At 35.4% G+C, this 19,909-nt stretch overlaps 2 protein-coding genes across 3 annotated transcripts; both read left to right on the plus strand.

The window, feature by feature from the left end:
* The first annotated feature begins 3,148 nt into the window (after positions 1-3,148).
* Fpps (Farnesyl pyrophosphate synthase) lies at positions 3,149-9,179 on the plus strand. The gene is made up of 9 exons (XM_074137663.1): positions 3,149-3,408; positions 3,484-3,613; positions 5,522-5,662; positions 5,745-5,948; positions 6,383-6,453; positions 6,526-6,613; positions 7,393-7,470; positions 7,545-7,679; positions 8,594-9,179. Exons 1-9 carry the CDS (start codon positions 3,281-3,283, stop codon positions 8,792-8,794), a joined length of 1,176 nt encoding a protein of 391 aa, XP_073993764.1. The 5' UTR covers positions 3,149-3,280; the 3' UTR covers positions 8,795-9,179.
* A 2,067-nt stretch (positions 9,180-11,246) lies between these two features.
* Positions 11,247-19,909, plus strand: LOC141459350 (uncharacterized). Of its 2 annotated transcripts, XM_074138352.1 has the most exons (5): positions 11,247-11,302; positions 15,631-16,375; positions 16,610-16,860; positions 17,756-17,886; positions 18,005-19,909. In XM_074138352.1, the coding sequence occupies exons 1-4, from the start codon at positions 11,293-11,295 to the stop codon at positions 17,854-17,856; spliced, it is 1,107 nt and encodes a 368-aa protein (XP_073994453.1). In that variant the 5' UTR covers positions 11,247-11,292; the 3' UTR covers positions 17,857-17,886; positions 18,005-19,909. The 2 variants fall into 2 exon arrangements, with proteins under 2 accessions (XP_073994453.1, XP_073994452.1); XM_074138351.1 differs by having other exon boundaries at positions 15,631-16,860.

Here is a 19,909-nt window from a genome sequence, read left to right on the forward strand (position 1 = left end):
CAGCCAGTTTTCTGAGATTGCGATTCACCAGAGGCCATTTTGAAACTCATTTTTGTACAGATATTCATTGAAAGAAAATTCAGATTCGTCTTTTGTCATTTTTTTGGAGTCATAAGGTGAATCCTAGCCAGAAAATTTCATTTACTTAAAACATGGCTGCCAAAAGTGTTCCTTAAAAACAACTAAAAAGAGAAGGAGTATTTTCTGTGCCCATCCTAAAATTACCAACTTCTTTATATTTTCGTGACATTTTAAGACTGTTGTTTCTTAGAATGAGGCTAACAAATATTGTTTTTCATACTAAAAAAGTGTGATCATCTCAATAAATTACAGCCATCTCTCTCTTTATTTTTTTTTGTCAAATATTATTGTAACAAACAAATTTAAAAATTGTTAAAGTACTTGTTTTGTAAAAAAAGATTATTTTAAATGTGCATGACATTTTATTATTTTTGTTAACAAAAAACTTTTACTATCCAAAAGTTGATTTTTTTTATTATTATTTGAAACAGAAATATATATTGTAAATAACTGTGAATTTTACAAAGACATCATTAAAAATTCATTTAAATGTGTTTTTCATTGGATATTATGAATTGGGAAACCAGTTGACTTGTGTCATACTATTATTGACTGGGAGCGCGGATGAATGAAGAAACTAAGGCAGCAAGTGGTTAACCTCATTGTACTCTACACTTCTTTTAGAACTAGTAAAGTTTGTGATTAAAATAACATTTAATAAGTACTTCGTGAAATACCCTAAAGAACTTTACAGTTCACATCAGCTTTTACTTTAAACTTCGTGTTTTTAAACACAAACTTCAAAATTGAATTCAGTTTGATCCAAAGTAATTGCCAAATTCTTCACCAATTTCCGATACAGTTCGTTATAATAGTAATCTGTTATTGTATTGGATCTTTAACAACAGTTAAGGGACTCCTTTCTGAAAGAAAATTCTAGGGCAGAAATGAAAAAGTTGCATTCGTCACGATCATCTTTACTGCTAATTCTAGTCAAAGTATGTTAACAGAATATCTCAAAAACAAGAAGTCGGAAGCTCAAACTAAACTATGTAACTCGCTTTAGTGCCGTCAGTTCTGGTACTTAACTGAAAGTGCGACTTTACTGATGTGATTTCACCATTTTTCAAGGTTTTCTTGAAAATGGTTTCAATGATTTTCTATTAATTCCAGCCGTCTTTAGATTACCGAAGCAGTGCAAAGATGGCGTGGAACTTGAACAACCTCTCTCTACTAAACGCTAAGGAAATATGGGCCAATGATCAACAACCTATTACAAGATTTAAATTAAAAAAAGAGCAGATTTTTAGCAATGACTTGTCGAGAATATGGAACTTTTTTTCGGTAAAAGAGGAATAGGATAAGTTAGTTAAGTTGAAACATTTTACCAGAAACAATCATAATGACCTCTGATGTTGACGCGTCTTAAATTTAAAAAAATAATAATAATTGGTTGTTAAATGTAACTAAAAACAGACTATCTGTGGTTATTGAGTTGTTTGAGTTCCCACACCAGACATTTTTTTCTCTCATTTTGATGTAGTAAAAAGTAACCTCACTTTGCATACATAAGGAATTTTAACACGCTTTTTATTTAAAAAAAACAAAAAAACTTCATTGCTTGAATTGTGAGGCTTCCTATCAAACCGGGAGAAGGAATGACCAGAGTTAAGAAGGCCTTCGTGTCCTGACTTTCCTTTTGCTACTTGTTATCGTTGTGGAACTGAATTTTCAGCTAAAATGATGTCAAGTTTGAATATAAATCTAGAACAGTTTTGAGAATGAATTACGTCTTGCCATTGCAAAATATGTGCCGAGATCGAGAACCCAAACAAGCTAATACCCTAACTTTTTTGACCATTAAAATACGTCTATTAATAGTAAATTTTTATTATAGATTCTTTTTTCTAACTTTTTTATAGGCGTAGAGACCAACTATCTGGTAACATTAAAATATTTAATAGTGCGTTTCTCCTACGCTAATTAGATTAGATTCTAATAGGGCGGCTCTCAAGGCCTACGCCACTGCGACCCCTTTGGTACTGTTGTGGCTCCCCTACTCTAGAGCTCGCCCTCCAGGCCCATCCGTTTAATCAGACTCTTAATTCTGGAGAGCGACTCTTGGGTAAAACTCACAGGCCTTGGTTTTTCCTCCCCGAGAAGTAACATCCTTAGCCAGACAAGCCCCTCACACTGACACAACACGAGCAGTGCTGTTTCCTCCTCTTTCTGAGACAACCTACAAAGGCTATCATCTGCCAGGCCCATGCGATGCATATGTTTTCTGAGCCTGCAGTGGCCGGTTAATAGGCCTACAATTGACCTAATAAGCCCTATGGCCTTGACGGATTAATTCTGCAGTCAGCCTTGGCGAATAGCCCGTTATGAACTCCTTCGCCTTCTCTGCCCTGTGGCGGCAAGCCACCACTCCTGAGACCTAGTCTGCACCCATAGTTTAATGGCCGCAGACTTAAGTCCTATGCAAATTATTTTCATTACTAAATATACTTATAGTAAATATCTATCATATGTAGGAATGAAATCTGTAGATGGTCTTTACTTCAGCGGCACATTATTTAGACAGAATTAATTACCTAAAAACTAATTTATTTCACTTTAAACAGAAGAGAGAGAATATATGAAAGCAGACTTGGGTAGCTGAAAGGAACCGCTAGCAGGAATTTTGAAAGCTCCTGGCTTAAATTATTTTTAAAAAACCCTTTTGTATCACATAATCCACAGTGATATTGCTCGGTATCCCTTTCTATCAAATTTGGATTCTGAAGTACCTTTCAGAGAAATTTAGTTTGTAATAATTTCTTTTTTTCTTTTTTTTTTTTTTAGCGAGAGTATCCTTTCATAAGAAATAAGTGAGAGTGGACCATTTTCGAATAAAATATAAGGCATAACGTCCTTCCAGCCAACTATCAATTGATGAGTTAACAATTCAGGCATTTAACAATAGTAATTGTAAAAAAAATGTCCTAGCAAGTTGTTTTTTTAAAATAAATAAAACTTCCGGGAGGCTCAAATAAAATGTAAAAAGAAAATAAATCGTTTCTAAGTATATCGATTGTAGGTTGAAAAGGCTCACAAATCACTATACGATTGTAAAACAAAATTATTCAATCTGTTCTTTGATAAAGGTTGAAGGTTGGAGGTTGTTAAGGAGTTAGTGTTTTTTAGATAAAAATCAGTGGTTTGTGGACTTAGGAACGCGCTCGTAGTTTGTAGTTTGGCTGCTTTAGTTTGATAGACCATGTCTCTGGTTCAAAATACTTGTATGGGGTTGAAAGCACTTCCAACGCTCTTCAAACAGTCTCATAGGAGCAAAGCACGATTATTAATTAGTCCTTTTAGTAAATATAAATCACAATTTCATTGCAGGTATCATACTTGAAATAACTTAATGTTTTTTTTTTTTGCACGTTATTAATTTTTTTAATTGTAATTTCTCATTAGATATGTGAGTACTATAACTAATAAAGTGTTGACCAAAGACGATAAAAGAGAATTCATGGCTGTATTTCCAGACATAGTCAGGGATTTAACTGAGACCCACACACCGGAGATAAACTTATTGTTTTCTAAGGTAAAAACATATTTTTATTAAAATGAATGTTGCTTTACTTCTATCATAGCAATTAATTGCTAGGATTTCGTTTAAGCCTTCTAGCATAGTACCTTGCCCCTGGCTTTTTTTAATTTGGCTATATCAAGTAATCCGGCTTCTACAAAAGTTTAGTACAATGTTGAATGTTTTATTGTACAGTGGTGTAAGCAAGTTTAGCAATTCAAAAAATGATTACTCCCATTGCAAACATTAACATTTCCTGCAACATGGACCCCTCTGAGAGCTCAAGAAGAGAGTGTTGGTGTTAGTGGCGGTGGTAATAATCAGAAACATTCTTCCTGTCAAGTCTGAGCTGTGAATTTGATCAGGAATAAGTTCAAAATTAAAACCTTCCATTGCTGAAAACTTTGCTGCTTTGTAGTATTTTCGAAGGAGTAATTTTAGATTCAATCGAAGAGGGAAATTTTTTGTCATCACGGAGACTCCATTTGTCTAGCTGAGTAGAGTAGAGTTCGCATCTTACCTCACGGCCTGTAACCAGTTAAAGCAGATGACACCTCGTAGTTCCACCAAACACCCCAGAATAACTTTTTTCTAAACTTATTCTCTTCAAGCTTGGGTATTTTGGCAGATACAGTACTTCAGCTTTTAATCAGTTGATTTTGATTTTCGGATTGTCAAGTGAATCTACTTTTCAGAGCAAGTTAAATAATTCGTTCATTGAAATGAACATTCATCGAGTTTTGAAGAAAGGTTTTCTAGACTTTCAATTCGGCAAACGTCTTATGGAGCGTATAATGTGGAATTGCTGAATCTATGCTGTTTACTTTCCAGTGCCGTGCTTACTTTCCAGGCCCAATTCATCCTCTCTGAAAGTTTTGAAGCCATTATAGAATTAAAGCTGCCTTTTTAATAATTAATTTTAGAAGTGGGGTTTGAGAGTTATCGCCTTTTGATTTTAAATGAGTTACTAATATTACCGAGATTCGATTCAGCCATTTTTTAAATTTCTCAAAATGTTCATACACACAAACCAGGAGTAAAAAAGGGAATCTAACAAGGAATATTTGGTAAACATGTTATAATGGTATGAAGTACGGTTCAGCATTCAGAATAAATAAATAAAAACACCCTTTTTACTTCATAAAGTACGGTTATTTGGATGGTTGGTAGTGTCCTAATAATAACAGTTGGGATGAACCCCTCAGCTCATTGCATTATCATGGCTGACAGTGAGTTCGTCTCGGAGAATCCTTTGAACTACTCTACAGTAAATTTAGACCAGCACAGATCCACAGATCAGTTTGCCAGACCTGAGTAGAGAGCAGAGCCAGTGTCAGAGTTGCAAGAGAACATCAGCCCAAGACTAGATATAGTTTGGTGACGAATTGGAGTTTTCTCTGTTAAAGCGTGTTTTGAGGTTTTGAGCGAATAAAATGGTTTCTTTACTGTTTAGTATATGAGTGATAAGAATATCTTGAAAAACAAAAACATCATAAAAATAATAATTGTATTTCGCTCTGATACGTTGTCGCTAGCAAAACAGTTTCGGGATTTGCCCGAAAGCCTTAAACTGCAAATTGATCAAATTTTTGTGAATCGGTCCAAAATTACTTTAAAGATTCCCAATATCCCTTACTTAACTGAATGCCAACTTTTTAAGGCAAGCTTTTCGTCCATGTCATCGCTACTACTGTAGCACACATTAATGATAACTTCCGTCTCTATAAGCTGGCTGGTTTCAAAATTATACTGGTAATAATACCCTCAGCAGGAAGTGTTTCTGAGAAGGAGAATTAGCGAGCCTTACAATCAATACTTTTGTTAGCCAACTGCAAGTTAATGCAATAAGATAAAAACTTGATTCTGACAAACTAGTTAACCACATAAATCATAGATAACTTACTCAAAAATTTCTTCTGTAAGGTTCTTCAGTACAACGTGTCTGGCGGTAAGAAGATTCGCGGCTTGACGGCCGTTTTCAGCTATCGACTGCTCGCTAAGCCTGAAGACCTGACCGAAGAAAATATCCGACTTTCACAGATCCTTGGTTGGTGCATTGAAATGGTTAGTTCCAGAAAGATACTTAATATTTTTTAGGAAACAGGTTAAATTTTGTTCTAATAAAACGTTTCCCTACCCAAATCAGTTGCAGGCATTCGTGATCATGTGTGATGACATCGAGGACAATTCGGAAATAAGGCGTGGCAGGCCATGTTGGTATAAACTGCCAGAAGTAGGACTTCGTGCAATATCCGACGCTTTGCTGGTTGAATGTGGCATCTATAATCTTTTAAAGAAATATTTTTCCCATAAACAATGTTATACTCAACTCATCGAACTGTTCCACGATGTAAGTATGAGTTGCTGCCATCCAAGGACCTTTTTTTTTACTATTTACAGAAGGGCACTTTAACGTACTGTAGTTTTTCTTACTCGTCGTATTAGCAAGTGTTGCAATCGTGGAAAACTTTCATAATTGAACTTACTTATTTTGACGTTCTTTGATTACGAAAAAATATAATACCAGTCGGTATACTTTACTTGTCTGAAATTCAGAACCTGAACTGTACATACAGGCCAAATCTATTCTCTTCGAAGTCGGTGTTGTAACCTGATACAATTGTAGAGAATAAATCTAGCCAAGAGTTGACTAACACTTATGTAGTTTGGCAAAGGACGCTCTACTTCCAAAAATGGATTACATACAAGGCTAAAGACATTAATAATGCTTATTTGGGGATTTCACAGCTTTTTATTTTTTTAAATCTAAAATAAATGTTTCAGGCAACCTTTAGAACTGTTTGTGGCCAGTCACTTGATTGTAATACAGCCTTGTTGAAAAGTTTTGGTTCCAGGTCAGTTATTTTTCATGAAGTTAATGTTAAAATTTTAATAGTTATTATTAGTAATACATTGTAAAAATGCAGATATACTATGGACCGATATAACAACATAATTCGATTGAAGACATCCTACTATTCGTTCCATTTGCCAGTAGCCGTGGCCATGTACCAGGTAATTTCTTTGCTTTACTTACTTCACTTACTGGGTCTATTTTGACTTGGAGGCCACTTCTATCACGATCTGAATAGACAGCACTGGTTGAGTTTTCGCCATTGTTGCTTTTCTAATGATAAGCGGGTACTGCAACATAAACTTGACGGGCATTGTCAGCTCGGGCAAGTGTATCATTTTAATATGTTGGGTCTGTCTCGTCCATAGTATTAAATTTATAGTTAAACCTTATACAACTTTCCTGCATTTTTAGTCATTCTGAATTTTATGAAAATCATTATGTTCTTCAAAAATGGTATAAACATTAAATTCAAGTAGGGGTACGCCTATTATTTTTATTTAAACGTTTTAAAAGTGCCATTCAGGAAGTGTGATTTTGAAGGAGTTGAAACGTCTAACTTCTCTCTTGTGTTATGTTTTATTACAGAAGATTTATGTAACTTTGAATTTATTAAAAATTCGAAGCTAGAACTTGGAGATTTGCAGGAACAGATAGTCGTAAGATTGTTTTAATTTAACCGCGACAATATTTAAGGTCTCATTGCAATGTCGACATGCGGACGGTGTTCTCTTCTTACAGACAATTCTATACATCATTTGACTGCTGGCTGAGAAGACCTCTTGAAAGAGAAAATCTGGAAGCAGCATGTTTATTCAAAAATTGTATAAATAAATTCGAGCTCGGATCCTCGGCGCCCAGAATCCAGTGCACCACTGAGCTAATCTATTCTCTTTTTATTATAACTTATGCAATCAGCACTAAAATTGTGAATTTTCAGGCTGATATACACGACCCTGAACTGCATAGACAGGCCAGATCTGTTCTCTTGGAACTTGGACGTTACTTTCAAGTGCAGGTAATTTTGCATTTTATTTTGCATTCGCTTGTGTGTTCATTTAATATATACAGGTTTTTACTGTTAAATTCCAGGATGATTTTTTGGACGTATTCGGCGAGAGTGACGACACTGGCAAGATCGGAAGCGATATTCAAGACGCCAAGTGCACTTGGCTCGCAGTAGTTGCAATGCATAAAGCCAACTCTAAACAACGAGTGTTATTTGAAGTAAGTCATCATTAGTTAGTAAATATTCTGAAGATTTTGAATAGGGAATCCCACAGAGTTGGTTTCTAATTAGGAAATACTCTATTATTGGTTAGGCGCCAGGGTACACAAGCGGTAGACTTGTAGTCCGCAAGCTAAGTGGTGTTATATGTCTAAAGTCTTAGACATAAAGGCCTTAGCTTAGAATTTATTCAATTTTAAATAGAATAGATTTTATTTCTTTAAAAATTACAGCAATATTTTAAAATGAGAAAATTAAGTAATGTATGTTTCTTTTCCCCCTCCTTTGAGACATCTGATCGGTAGCAGCCCGCTTGAAATTCATACTCAGTTTTGCAGAAGGAACTATGTGAGTGCCTCCAAAATAGAAATTATATAAATTGAGAGTTTCCGTTTTGCCGCTTACATTTAGCTTCATCCAAAATCTATTCCATCAACTGAAAATGTGATTCTAAAATGGCTCCAATGATTTTATTTAAATCAATATGCAGGACTAAATCATCTTACTTTTCAAATGGAGGCCTCGACTATTGTTTTGAAACATTTTACCAAAAAAATATATAATTATTTTAGCAAGTTGCACATGGAATTGCAGGTCAAACAGATAGTAAAATGCAGCAATAATGCAATGTAGATGTACCACCTACTTATTGCTCAGGGGATCTACAACATTTAGCTTGCCCCTAAACTGTTTGGAATGGAAGCTTTCTAAAAATTAGTTTAAAAAAAAAAATGCACTTTTTCACTTCACAAAGTTACTGCGAATGCTGTCAGTAACGGCATGTGTCTCAAGTTCTCTGAGGTGTAAGTTGCAAATCTACAATCGTTCAGATTAGTGATTCCAGGGTAATTGAGATGTAGTAATAAATTCATTCCAGTTGTCAAGTAGAAAGTTGACGATAGTCATGTTGCAGGAGTGTTACGGCTCACAAGATCCGGAGAAAATAGCCGCTGTCAAGAAGCTGTACGAGAAGTTAGGGCTGCCTGCACTATACGCGGCCTTTGAAGAGGAAACCTACAACCTTATTTTCACCCAAATCCAGCAGCTCAGCCAAGGTCTTCCGCATGATTTATTCTTCGCTCTGCTCGACAAAATTCACAAACGTGATAGATAAAACTCTTAACCGCTATGATTTATATTTTCATTATATTCATCTTTCATTGTATATTATTCTTGCATGTACTATATTTTTTATTAATTCATCGAGTTTTGTATATTGGTTGAGGTACTAGCACAGTGTTTCTTCTTTAGTTCTAATGCCGAATTTAAGTGCTATTTTGTTTTTCATGTTGCGATTTCGAATTTGACCTTGTCTATTGTCCCGAAAATAAGCATCACAAATTTGAAATGATAAAAGTTGAAAATGTGCCCGATCTTAATTGGCTGCTTTTTTACGCAAACTAATGAATACAACGAAATCAAACAGTGTAAACGTTACTTCCTTTTCTTCAAATTTCGATGGATGGTCCGTTCTATTCAGTAGAATGTATTCTAAGTTACGGAATTACTAAAATAGAGAAGAGAACGTGTTAAAATATTTTTGTATAAGGTTCAGCTGTAGCTTTCGTGAATAGCAATGGTGCCCTCAAATTAATTTGTCTTGATTTACGTCCTGATGATGATTTAAAAATTAGAGCAAAAATTTATTTCAGTTGCTGCGATTCCATATTTATACATAGTGGCACCCCTTTAGACCAAAGAAAAATGAGTCAGGACTTTTTGTACATGTATAAATTTCTTTTTTCGAGTCTTGCTAATTTTAAAAGTTTTTTCCGTAAGCTTTTACGGGTTTTTAAGCTTCATATTGTTTATTTGTATGTGTTCCTCTATTATGTAAGCAGTTGAGAGCTTCGTTTAACGTTTTACGGGTTTGTACATTCCTGAATATTTTGCAGAAATAATGAAAGGTTGTGAATTCATAATTTTTCCTCAAGTATGTATCGTATTATTTTGTTCTTGTTTTTATCAGACCTATGCCTTGGGTATTTGAGTGTTGTTTCAATATTTATACAGTTTGCTTGTCATTAAGGTTACCAGTTTCGCATTTATAATTTCCAGAGCATAAGTTTTGCACATTCTAATGACCTTGTGTCCCAAATCAGTATTGATACTCCTAATCCGCAAACATTTGATCGCAGCATAAAGTAGATTTTCTTAAAAATCAAAATTGGGCGAATGCATGAGTTAGAAGATTATCAAATCAAAAGAAGAGGAATGCATTAAATTAGTAAAAATGAGGTTAAATATAAATACATTTGGACTGAGAGCTTTTGTTGAGGCTGTGCCAAAGGCTGAATTCATAATGTCACTATTTGTAAGTTTAAATGGAATTTAATATTCCTCGCGTAAGAAATTGTTTACGGAATTTATAAAATATAGATTATTTTGTTTATGTTTGTCTACAGAGAAATATATGTTATTACATTATAAGTAAAGAAAATAAAAATGTATCTTGTACTTAGCGGTTATTAAAATAAAAAAAATATTTTTGCAACGCTTGGGTTTTATTGAAGCCTTGTTCACATTAATTAGGCAAGCGCTGGAAATTTTATAGCTTAGTAGATACATAATAGTAGTCTTCAATTTTTTTTTGTAAAATTGTGTTTACGAAGTTGTATTTTGCAGAAGTGCATGAAAGAAAAGAAAAAACGGGTCTGGAGTAGTGGGTCAAACGGCATCGTATGACTGCGTCTCATGAGGGTTTATTGCAACATCCGAAATTAAATTAATCAGCGCACATAGGCAAGCCTCATGTTTACAAACAAACTATAGCTACCTGAAGGGGCCTCAGTTCTGCTCATCGACGTGGGATAGTCAATGCCCAGGTGCAGGAATCTCGTAGTGGCAGAGAACGTTTAGCTAATATTTCTAAGTAGAGTTAAACCAGCAATGATATTTATCAACCACGCTCAGCAGGCCCATGTGATCTTCTGGACTCTGGTCAGCAATTCCACTATAGCAATTAGAACCCCTAGTTTCCTGGTTAAAAGCAAGTCTGTTGTTAACTTTAATTCGAGACCCTGATGGACTCATTCGCCTATATTTGGCCAAGTGGAATTTGAGTTATACGCCTTTAAATAATGTAAGGACTTGCAAATTTATTTTGTTACTATATATATAACCACACCACCGGAGGGTTCCCAGGACATTGGAAAGGTTTGCTCGAGCCGTTTTGCAGCCGACATCGTCAGACTTCTTATTCCCGCCAGTTTCTCATCATACATGGCACTCAGTTGAGGAGAGCATATTGGAATGTTCCAACTATTAATTCAGACCGTAAAATTAGAAAAAGAACAAGATTAATTCCTAATGGTGAAATATCTCGCTGTAGAATTGCTATTTGAAATCGATCTGAATGAAATTTAACTGGGAGTGCTTGCAAAGGAGTTAAGAGGAAGAAAGTTAATCTGAGAATGATCTGATTGACCGCAATGTATTCTCGAAGCAGCATTTACAAATGGGACTACCGTAGCAATAAGGAAGGCATAAATCGGTCGGTGGCTCGCTTTAGGATTCAGTGCACAAAGGAATGGAGGGGATATTTGCAAGAAGTCACTTGAGAATCGCTGTGCAACCGACACTTGGAGCTAGCTCCAGTCTAGTTCACCAGGCATGAAAAAAGGTAAGCTGCATTCTACTCTAGTTTATCATACCATTTCTAACTATCACCTTGTGTAACACACATGACTGCTAATGGTTAACATTTTGACTTACACATTTTCTGCAAGTAGTGAGTATATATAAAAATATTAATTTTTATGCCAATTGCCTTACAAAAATCTACTAGAATGAATTTTTTGGGCGAAATTTTTTAAATTAATGTAATAGGCACTAAATGTCTTTACATTTAGTGTGAATAAAAATTAGAAAAAACATTTACACAGTTTTAAAGAAATCTAACTTTTTTACGAGAAAAGTAGAATCAAATTGTTCAAAATTCGCTAGCCTCAGATTTTGAACGCGAATGTGAATCTTATTAATATAATACTATAAATAATCAATAAATAATGTAATTTAGCTCACAGAGAATTAATTCTTAGGTAGGAGTCAAGAAAGTTACAGATTAATGTAAAAATTCTGAAATAATAAATACCAGTATTAATAGGAAGTAAAAATACAGCAGAAAGACAAAAAAATGATCCACAGTTATCACTTAGATGCATGATTAATGAAAAATGAGTTTACTAACAGAATAGGTTAATAAATCTTAACTTCAATTATTATTTTGACGGGAACGCAAAAAACTTTGATAGATAGATAGTGTTTTTATTTACAAATTTACAAAATACAAACAAAAATTCATGTACAAAAAAAAACTTTTATAAAGGTGTAATAAAATAAACAAAGCTTTAGCAAAAATGATCATTGCAATCGCTGCGCCTAATATATGTATAAACTTATACATAAGTTTCAACAACTTTTTAAACTTTTCTCTTATTGAACTTAAAACAATATAATAATTAATATGAAGTTCATCGTGAGCGAGCGATCTAATTCGGGCTTTAGACTGCTTGCAGAAACATCGTCTTCCTTTAGAAGATACTTAAATCTCATATTATTTTTCCGAAAAAAGAAGATTGGTGTCTATAATAGATATAGAAAAGAGTTCGGTAGAAATCATCTTTTCAAGTAATTGCGATGGTAGTTCTTTCAAGTAGCTTTGAATACCCATAAAGATTTGTTTTTTTGGGTAAATGTTCAGAAAAATCTATTCCGATTTGATTTTTGCAAAACAAGATTAAAGTACTGAAAAATAATTAAAGACCTATCTCGCCAGAGAACAGTTATTCTTTTACTTTCAATAACTTCATCAAAAGCAAGCAGAAACTAAAAATGTAGCATCCTGTTAGGGGAAAAGGTTTAATAATATGATGTTTATTTAACTTATGGTCGCACTGTTTTGCGTGAATAGTGCAAGCAAAACAATTAAAACTTTTTTTTATCGTTGCTGAACAATTTTAATTTTTAATTTTTACATAGTCAAATACCTTGACTGACAGCAAATAGTAACTTCACACTGAATTAAAAGAAAGAATAACTGTAAGAAACAGATGTTTATATTAAACATCTGAATCTGATGTTAAAAAAATCTTTGAGGATTAAAAATTTGTCACGCTCGGCGAAAATTATTATTTAATAACAATAACAAGGCCTAGACAATGACGTAAGAAAGCGAAAATCTGCTCAGAATATGAGAGAGAAAAGTGTTGCTGAAGATTATGACCCGGTATATATTATCGGTGAACCGAAGATCTGAACAGACTATACGAAGAACCCAACATAGTTCCTTGTACTAAAGGTTCGGCCATGTTGAGCGGGCGCCCGGGTACCAAGCAAAGTTTTAAATGGACACCTGAGAGGTACTGACGTAAGGTCGACCCAGAATAAGATGTTTAGATAGTGCAGAATGTGATATGCGAAAGGCAGGCGTCAAAAAGCCGAAGATAAGGAAGACTGGCACCCTCTAATGAGGTCCAGGTCGCACTTTATAACTGTGGCTATAACTATAATAATTAATAAATAAATAAAGGTATCTTTGATCTTGGTGTACGAAGTATGCGAATATAAGTCTACCACTTCAGTTCGTAACTAATTTTCCATAGAACAATTATTTTAATGGGGGTTGAAAAAAAGCAAGACCGTCACTTTGCTGTTGACAATGTTATTAATATTAAAAATAGTTGACTGTGACTGAAATTATTGCTCTTGGATAATCAGTAGTTTATTTTTGAAACTTGATCTCACGCAATATTATCAAATACGCGGCGTTTGATATTGTTTGTACAGTTGGAGTTATCAGCTACATTATGTTTATACTAAGTACTTGCTATAAACAACATCTCGCTGGCAAACTAATAAAATATCCTTTATTCAAGATATGAGCTAATGAACATAGACTTTGCAACCAAACAGCGACAACCCCTGGTCTCTCTGGCCTTGAGAATGGCACACTATTGAGAATAAATTTTCCATTAAAGTCAATCTCAAAGCCAGTCAAATATATTCTTCAAACTGAATCAATTAGGCAAAATATTAAATTCTTATTAATTTTTATTATTCTCTTATTAATAGTAGGATTAAAATAATTTTAAAAAGAGAGAAGGAATTAGCTCAGTGGTTAGGGTAATACCCGGGTTCGCATCCATCAGCTGCTCTTAGATCTTCTTTACCTCGGAGTTGCTTACAGCTCTTTAATGAGACAGTAACTCTAGCCGCCCAAAACCTCACTATAGACTTATTAAAAAGCCCGTATTTTGATTTCAATAAAAAAAATCATTTTTACTTCTTATAAAAGTGTGATTGAGTGTTGTAGACTTGCTTCTTGCTAGCTGTTAGAACTCTCGCTTTTATCTTTTCGTTGGCTTTGGTGTCAAATATTGGTGTAGTTTAAAATTTTCTTGCGCAAAAAAGTTTACCACAACAGAATAAAATTGTAGCCGAATGGGGGTAAGTGTTATATATAAGATGTGTGTATATAAGATGTAGTTCATCGTTAACCGATATTTCAAAACTGTCCCAAAATTAAATGATGGGGAGTGTCTTAGGAGGATGTGCACCCCTCTCTCTATACAGCAGTGGTGGCTAACCCTAATAATCTTGTGAACCAATTTGGAAATTCATTATAAGCTTGACGGCCGCTTATAAACTTATATGTATATCTATTAGATTAGACAAAAACGTTTGGTAGCGAAAATTCAAAACAGAATTAATTATTATTTTTATTATTATTCACTCATATAAACATAGATAATATAATATTGACAATTATGAGATGGTCGAATAATATTTAATTTATTTAAATAGTGAATTATTTGTTTATCAGCTCTTTCACTTATCTCTTGCAAGTCGATCTCAATGCGCGTATTTGCTCAACGTAATTGAGGTTTTCATCCGTTAAGTTCAAGCGGGATTTATGTTTGGCAATTTTTTTTTATGAAAAAACCAATCGCTGGTGAAACTAGATCCAAAAGGGTACCCAACTTTTTGCACCAGATTTCTCAAATTAGAATTTTTCTTTTGTAACATAAGTGTTAAAAAAATCTATTTTTGATTCTGTGTTTTAGTTCAATATTACATTGTAAGTCTGTCAGTTCCATTTAGGGACAGTAAATAAATTTTGTAATATTAGGAGGACTCTCGCGGGCCATAAAATAATTCATGGTGGGACACATGTGGCCCGCGGACCGCGAGTTGGCCACCGCTTCTCTAGAGTAACTACCATGTTCTCTAGAGCAATACACTAGTATTCACTAGAACGGAAGTTCTTCAATTTTCTGATTAATCTGACAGGTAGTGTTCGATCAAACCTTAACTTTCTAGAAATAAATTTGTTAGCGCTCGGCCATTTTTTAGTACAATTTTATTAAATTCTTCTTCTTCGTATGGCATATCCGGTTCTCCGAGCGTTGCCCATCACTTTCGCGAACGCCTCTCTATTCTCCGCCGTGAAAGAGCTCTCCCGCACTCCGTATGCCTGTCCAGTTCGTGTCGTTCCTCAGCCAGGAATACTACTTCCTCCTCACACTGCAACGTCACACAATTCGTCCCTTCATAATCAGCTGGAGATGACCATACTTTTCAACCCTCAAGATATGACCAAGACATTCGGCCTCCCTGCTTTTGAAGGTGGTTAACAGTTCCCGTTGGGTATTTGCTCTTGCAAGAACTTCACAGTTGGATACCCTGTCTTCTCATGTCTTCTTATTGTGGTTATCTTGAGAGTCCAAGCCAAGAGGTAGTTCTGCATTCGCAGATTTCCCTCAGCACAAGTTTTAATAGATCTCGGCCTGTAAAACGGTAGAGTATCTCCCAAGAGATCTCTGCAGTAAGTTAAAGTCAAGAATATTCACGCCTAGATATAATGTTAATTTTCGTTTCTATGTTTTACATGAACAACTTATTTTTGTACCTCTGTTAAATAATGTGTTATTATTTATTGTATTCTGGTAGCCTCACCATCCAGTTTCTCATCATCCAGTGTTTCATCAACTCCATCGCCTCACTTGTCGAATGACAGATCCTGCTTCAACCTGTCTACAACGCAAAGTCCATCTTTAAGTCTGTCCTCGGGCAACAGGTCTATCCCAAGTATCTCTTCAGCTTCATCACCATTCTCATTCAACTCTTCAGCACGTTCAGGTTCCAGTCTTCTGCTGCCATCGAGCTCGTCTTCCAGTAACTCAACGTCCTTGCGCATCAGTTCCACCACATGTACCTCTTCGGTTTCATCACCATTGTCATCAAACTCTACAGCAAGTTCTGGTACCAGTCTTCTGCTGCCATCATCCAGTCATTTGTTGTCCTCGCGCAAGAGATCCACCATAAGTATCTCTTCGGCTTCATCAGCATTCTCATCCAACTTTTCAGCACGATCTGGTCTCAGGCTTCTGCTGCCATCGAGCTCGTCTTCCAGTCATTCTCTGTCCTCACACAACAGGTCCATCACAAGTATATCTTCGGCTTCATCAGCATTCTCATCCAACTTTTCAGCACGTTCTGTTCCCAGTCTTCTGCCGCCAACGAGCTCGTCTTCCAGTCATTTACTCTCCTCGAGCAACAGGTCCACCACAAATATCTCTTCGGCTTCATCAACAATTTCATCCATCTCTTCACCACGTTCCAGTTGCAGTCTCCAGCTGCCACCGAGCTCGTCTCCCAGTCAGCCATTGTTCTTGCGCAACAGGCCGTCCATAAGGTCCATAACTTGTACATTAACACCGCGCGTTAAACAATCCGACTGGATCAAACGTAGCAGAGACACATTTGATTGGAACAAACCTTATACTGCTAGGGTTTTGAAGGAATCCTTGATTAGCGCTGACTACCATAGTGAATCTCACGCTTCCGCATTTATCAAACCATCGCATGGACCTATTAAGAATCGTTATATCTTGCGTAAAAATAATCCTACAACTCCTTATGATTCTAGCTCTGATAGTGGCTCTACAACATCAAAACCTTCGACGTCTGAGCATTCTGGTTGGACAAGTTTTGACCGATCAACTGATAAAAAGAGTGGTTGTACAACTCATTATGGAGATTCAGCCAGTTCTACTGTTCCTATTACTCTTATATTTGGAGGAAGCTCTGGATTTACAGCTGGTGAAGCTGGTAACAAATTGTTGATTCTCTCAGAAGCTGCAAAATTTATGGATGACCATGCAAAAAAAATGGCCGGAGGTAAGTATTTAACTAGTAATCGCATTGCTGGTAGGTTCCGTGCATGACAATACTGTGATGCAGAATGGTGTGAAATCACCTAACTAAATCTTTACCTAACTTAGCCGACTAGACTATGTATTAAGGAATATTCAGAATGTGAATTTGGTTTAATACTCTATCCTCCCCCTGATCTAATTGCCCGTCTAACTAAAATCTCTAAAAATTCAGTCTTAACCATTCTTGACTGGAGCTTTCTGGTCAGCATCTGCAAGGGAACTGTAAATCTGCGCTGGTCTAAATTTGTTTCAGAGAAGATGTAAGTGAGTGAGCATCGATTCTCTGATTGAGTATTAATCACTGTAGTTCTATTAATGGTAGGTTAAAAAACAGACTGGCTATAATACCTATAGTTAAGAGTTTATTTTAAAATGTGAATTGGCCAGCTAGTTATAAGTATTGCAAGAAATACGCTGTTATGGTTCAGTAGACTCCATGTTTTGCATTGGGCTAAAAAGATCATATATTCACCTAAAGTTACTTTTAATAAAAGTCCAGTAAAAAAAGTAATTGGAAAGTAATCGCATGTTTTTTCAGGCGGGAAACACGTTCAACTATTGATTAGATGTCGAGGTCTGGTACGGAAGCACTTATTTTACTACTAAATTTATTTTCTAACAAATAAAAAGTACTGGAACGAACTGGGGATCTCCCTCTTACAAATCCACGATCGTGGCCACAACACCAACACCCACTCTTTTAAGATCTAGAATGAGATATTGTTTAAAATGCCCTCAGTACTTACCTAAATGTTGGCCCTAACAAACTACTCTTCTCTAAAATGGGTCGTAAATCCTTCTTAACTTACCTATTTTACTTGTCTACCAATTATAAATCTTAATTTTGATATTTGCAGATGGCCCTGACAACAGTAAGCTACTAATGCTGGCCGATGTTGCATTATGTCCAGAGAAATTCTCACAAAGCCCTAGTGGGGTATTCTTCAAGGACCAATGATTGCCTCTTCAGAAGACAGATCCTCATCAGGTAAGACCTAATAAAAAGGGGCAACAGACAGCCGCGTTTGCTGAATTTTAACCCTTGGCAAGCTATTTAAAATTGTAAACTTTATACATTTTTTGCTTACTGATTTTTAAATTTTCAGTAGTCCTCAAATGGCTTATAGTGGACATGATTTAATGACTGGCACACATTTTAAAACCTCGTTCTCTTCAAGACCTAAAAAACTACATAGTGCCTGCGTTGTAAACTTATATAAATCACATCAAATAAAGGTCTACTTGGTTAAAGCAAAATGTCATCAAAGCCTGTAAGTTGTTTATTTTGCGAGAAAGATTCCACAAGCAACCGGTTTTCTTCAGTAAAACCATTGAAGCGCTTACAAAGATCATTATCCTAAATGCGATATTAAAAGAGGCATCATTTCCATGCATTACGCTGAAGATAAGGAATAAATTTTCAATTTGGAACGTAGCGTGTCCAAATTTAGCACATTAAATTTTAACAGTTCACGCTTGCATTCATGGAGAACGCCGGTAATTGACTAGTTTGTGCAATAATGGTTTACGCCCAAACGTCCCTTTTGTATTCTTAGTATTAAACTTGAAACTATATTGAAATATTATAATTAGTTAAAGGATCGGTGCTCAATGGCAAGGTCATGGCGAGCTGGCTGAGGATTCATGATGTGCAGCGTAACATTCTTCGCTGCAACCATGCCTTGGATTCTTACTTTTACACAGCGTGTATCGCGGTAATAATTTCTTTACATATTTTCAGCGACATTCGCTGCCAACTGAATTGGTTGACTAATTTGGGATTACTACTCAGGATCTCTAAGGCTAACTTAAATTTTCACTAATCATCAATAAATAACAATTTGCTATTTAAACATTAAAGACAGCCATTAATTCACATTAGCTATAAATATACTTCTGTCCTAAGTATTGAGAACATGGTTGGATCCTCAACGCAAGACAATTCAAAGATTTCATCAATAACATTAATATTTTCCATCATTCTCACCGATTTCAGATTTTCATCCATCTTCTGAGATGGAATCACATGAAATAGTTTGATGAAAATGTGACAGAAGGCTTTAAAAGTAGAAGTTCAATTTTTCTGCACAAACCAAATGAATGAATCTGATTCTAAGGATATACCTCAGCCGGGACCTCCATCCAGACCGATTTTACAACAGCGACTAATCGTACCAGATCCACATCCTTCATCACTCCACTTCCATTACCTCTAAAAGAAGGTCAAAACCATCCACCCAAAGTCACATTAGCAACAACCGTAAGAACAAAATCAACAAAGGAATTCACATGCCTTCTAGGAGACCGGAAAATCACGCTTGCTGCCCAGTTAGGTATACGTGGCAAGAGGGTGGTGAAAGCAGACAGAATGGCGGGACCAAGCCGCCAACAGGTAGTGTTGGTGTTAATGACAAAGGCAGTTGATGCGCCAAAAACAAAAAAACAGGTGGTGTTATTGATACGGATTCTAATTCTGACTCGGATGATGAGGAAGGAGTAGTCAGGGACAGTGGTAGACAAGCCATCGATCGAACTTTGTTAGCTAGTGATCCACCCAAACCTTTACCCCAGTCACCCAATCAATCCTGCATGAAGTCAAAGGTCTATCATCTTCGGGTGGTGCACCAAATCTACCGTTTCCACCCTTTGCTGACGAGAAAAAAAACCTTATCATTTCTTTCGCAAAGAAATTTGAGTCTTTGGAATAAAATGATTAATAATAATTATTATTAATTTGCTATTCTAATTTTTTTATTAAGAAGTCCTACTTTTATGGTTTAAGCAACTCCTCTGACGGTCGAAGACTTTTGAATTTTTTCTTGGTTAAAAAGAGTTTAATATTTGTATAAAAGTGTAAATAATATTTATTTTAGTTTTAAAGATTATTATCATTATTACTTAATGCAAAAGGGGTAATCTAAGCTATCACGATGTCTTCATACACACTTTCTGTATTATAAATATTTTTAAATCATTATACTGTAGGTTAAGAAATAATCAAGCTAGCAAAA

This window comes from Rhodnius prolixus, unplaced genomic scaffold (assembly GCF_049639745.1).
Source record: "Rhodnius prolixus isolate KJV_2025 unplaced genomic scaffold, Rpr scaffold_11, whole genome shotgun sequence".
NCBI lineage: Eukaryota > Metazoa > Arthropoda > Insecta > Hemiptera > Reduviidae > Rhodnius > Rhodnius prolixus.

Coding starts and splice junctions, on each gene's coding strand:
- Fpps (XM_074137663.1), top strand. CDS start 3,281: ATGTCTCTGGTTCAAAATACTTGTATGGGGTTGAAAGCACTTCCAACG. Junction 3,614..5,521: donor TAAACTTATTGTTTTCTAAG/GTAAAAACATAT, acceptor TTCTTCTGTAAG/GTTCTTCAGTACAACGTGTC. Junction 6,614..7,392: donor TAGCCGTGGCCATGTACCAG/GTAATTTCTTTG, acceptor GTGAATTTTCAG/GCTGATATACACGACCCTGA.
- LOC141459350 (XM_074138351.1), top strand. Junction 16,861..17,755: donor TGCAAAAAAAATGGCCGGAG/GTAAGTATTTAA, acceptor TGATATTTGCAG/ATGGCCCTGACAACAGTAAG.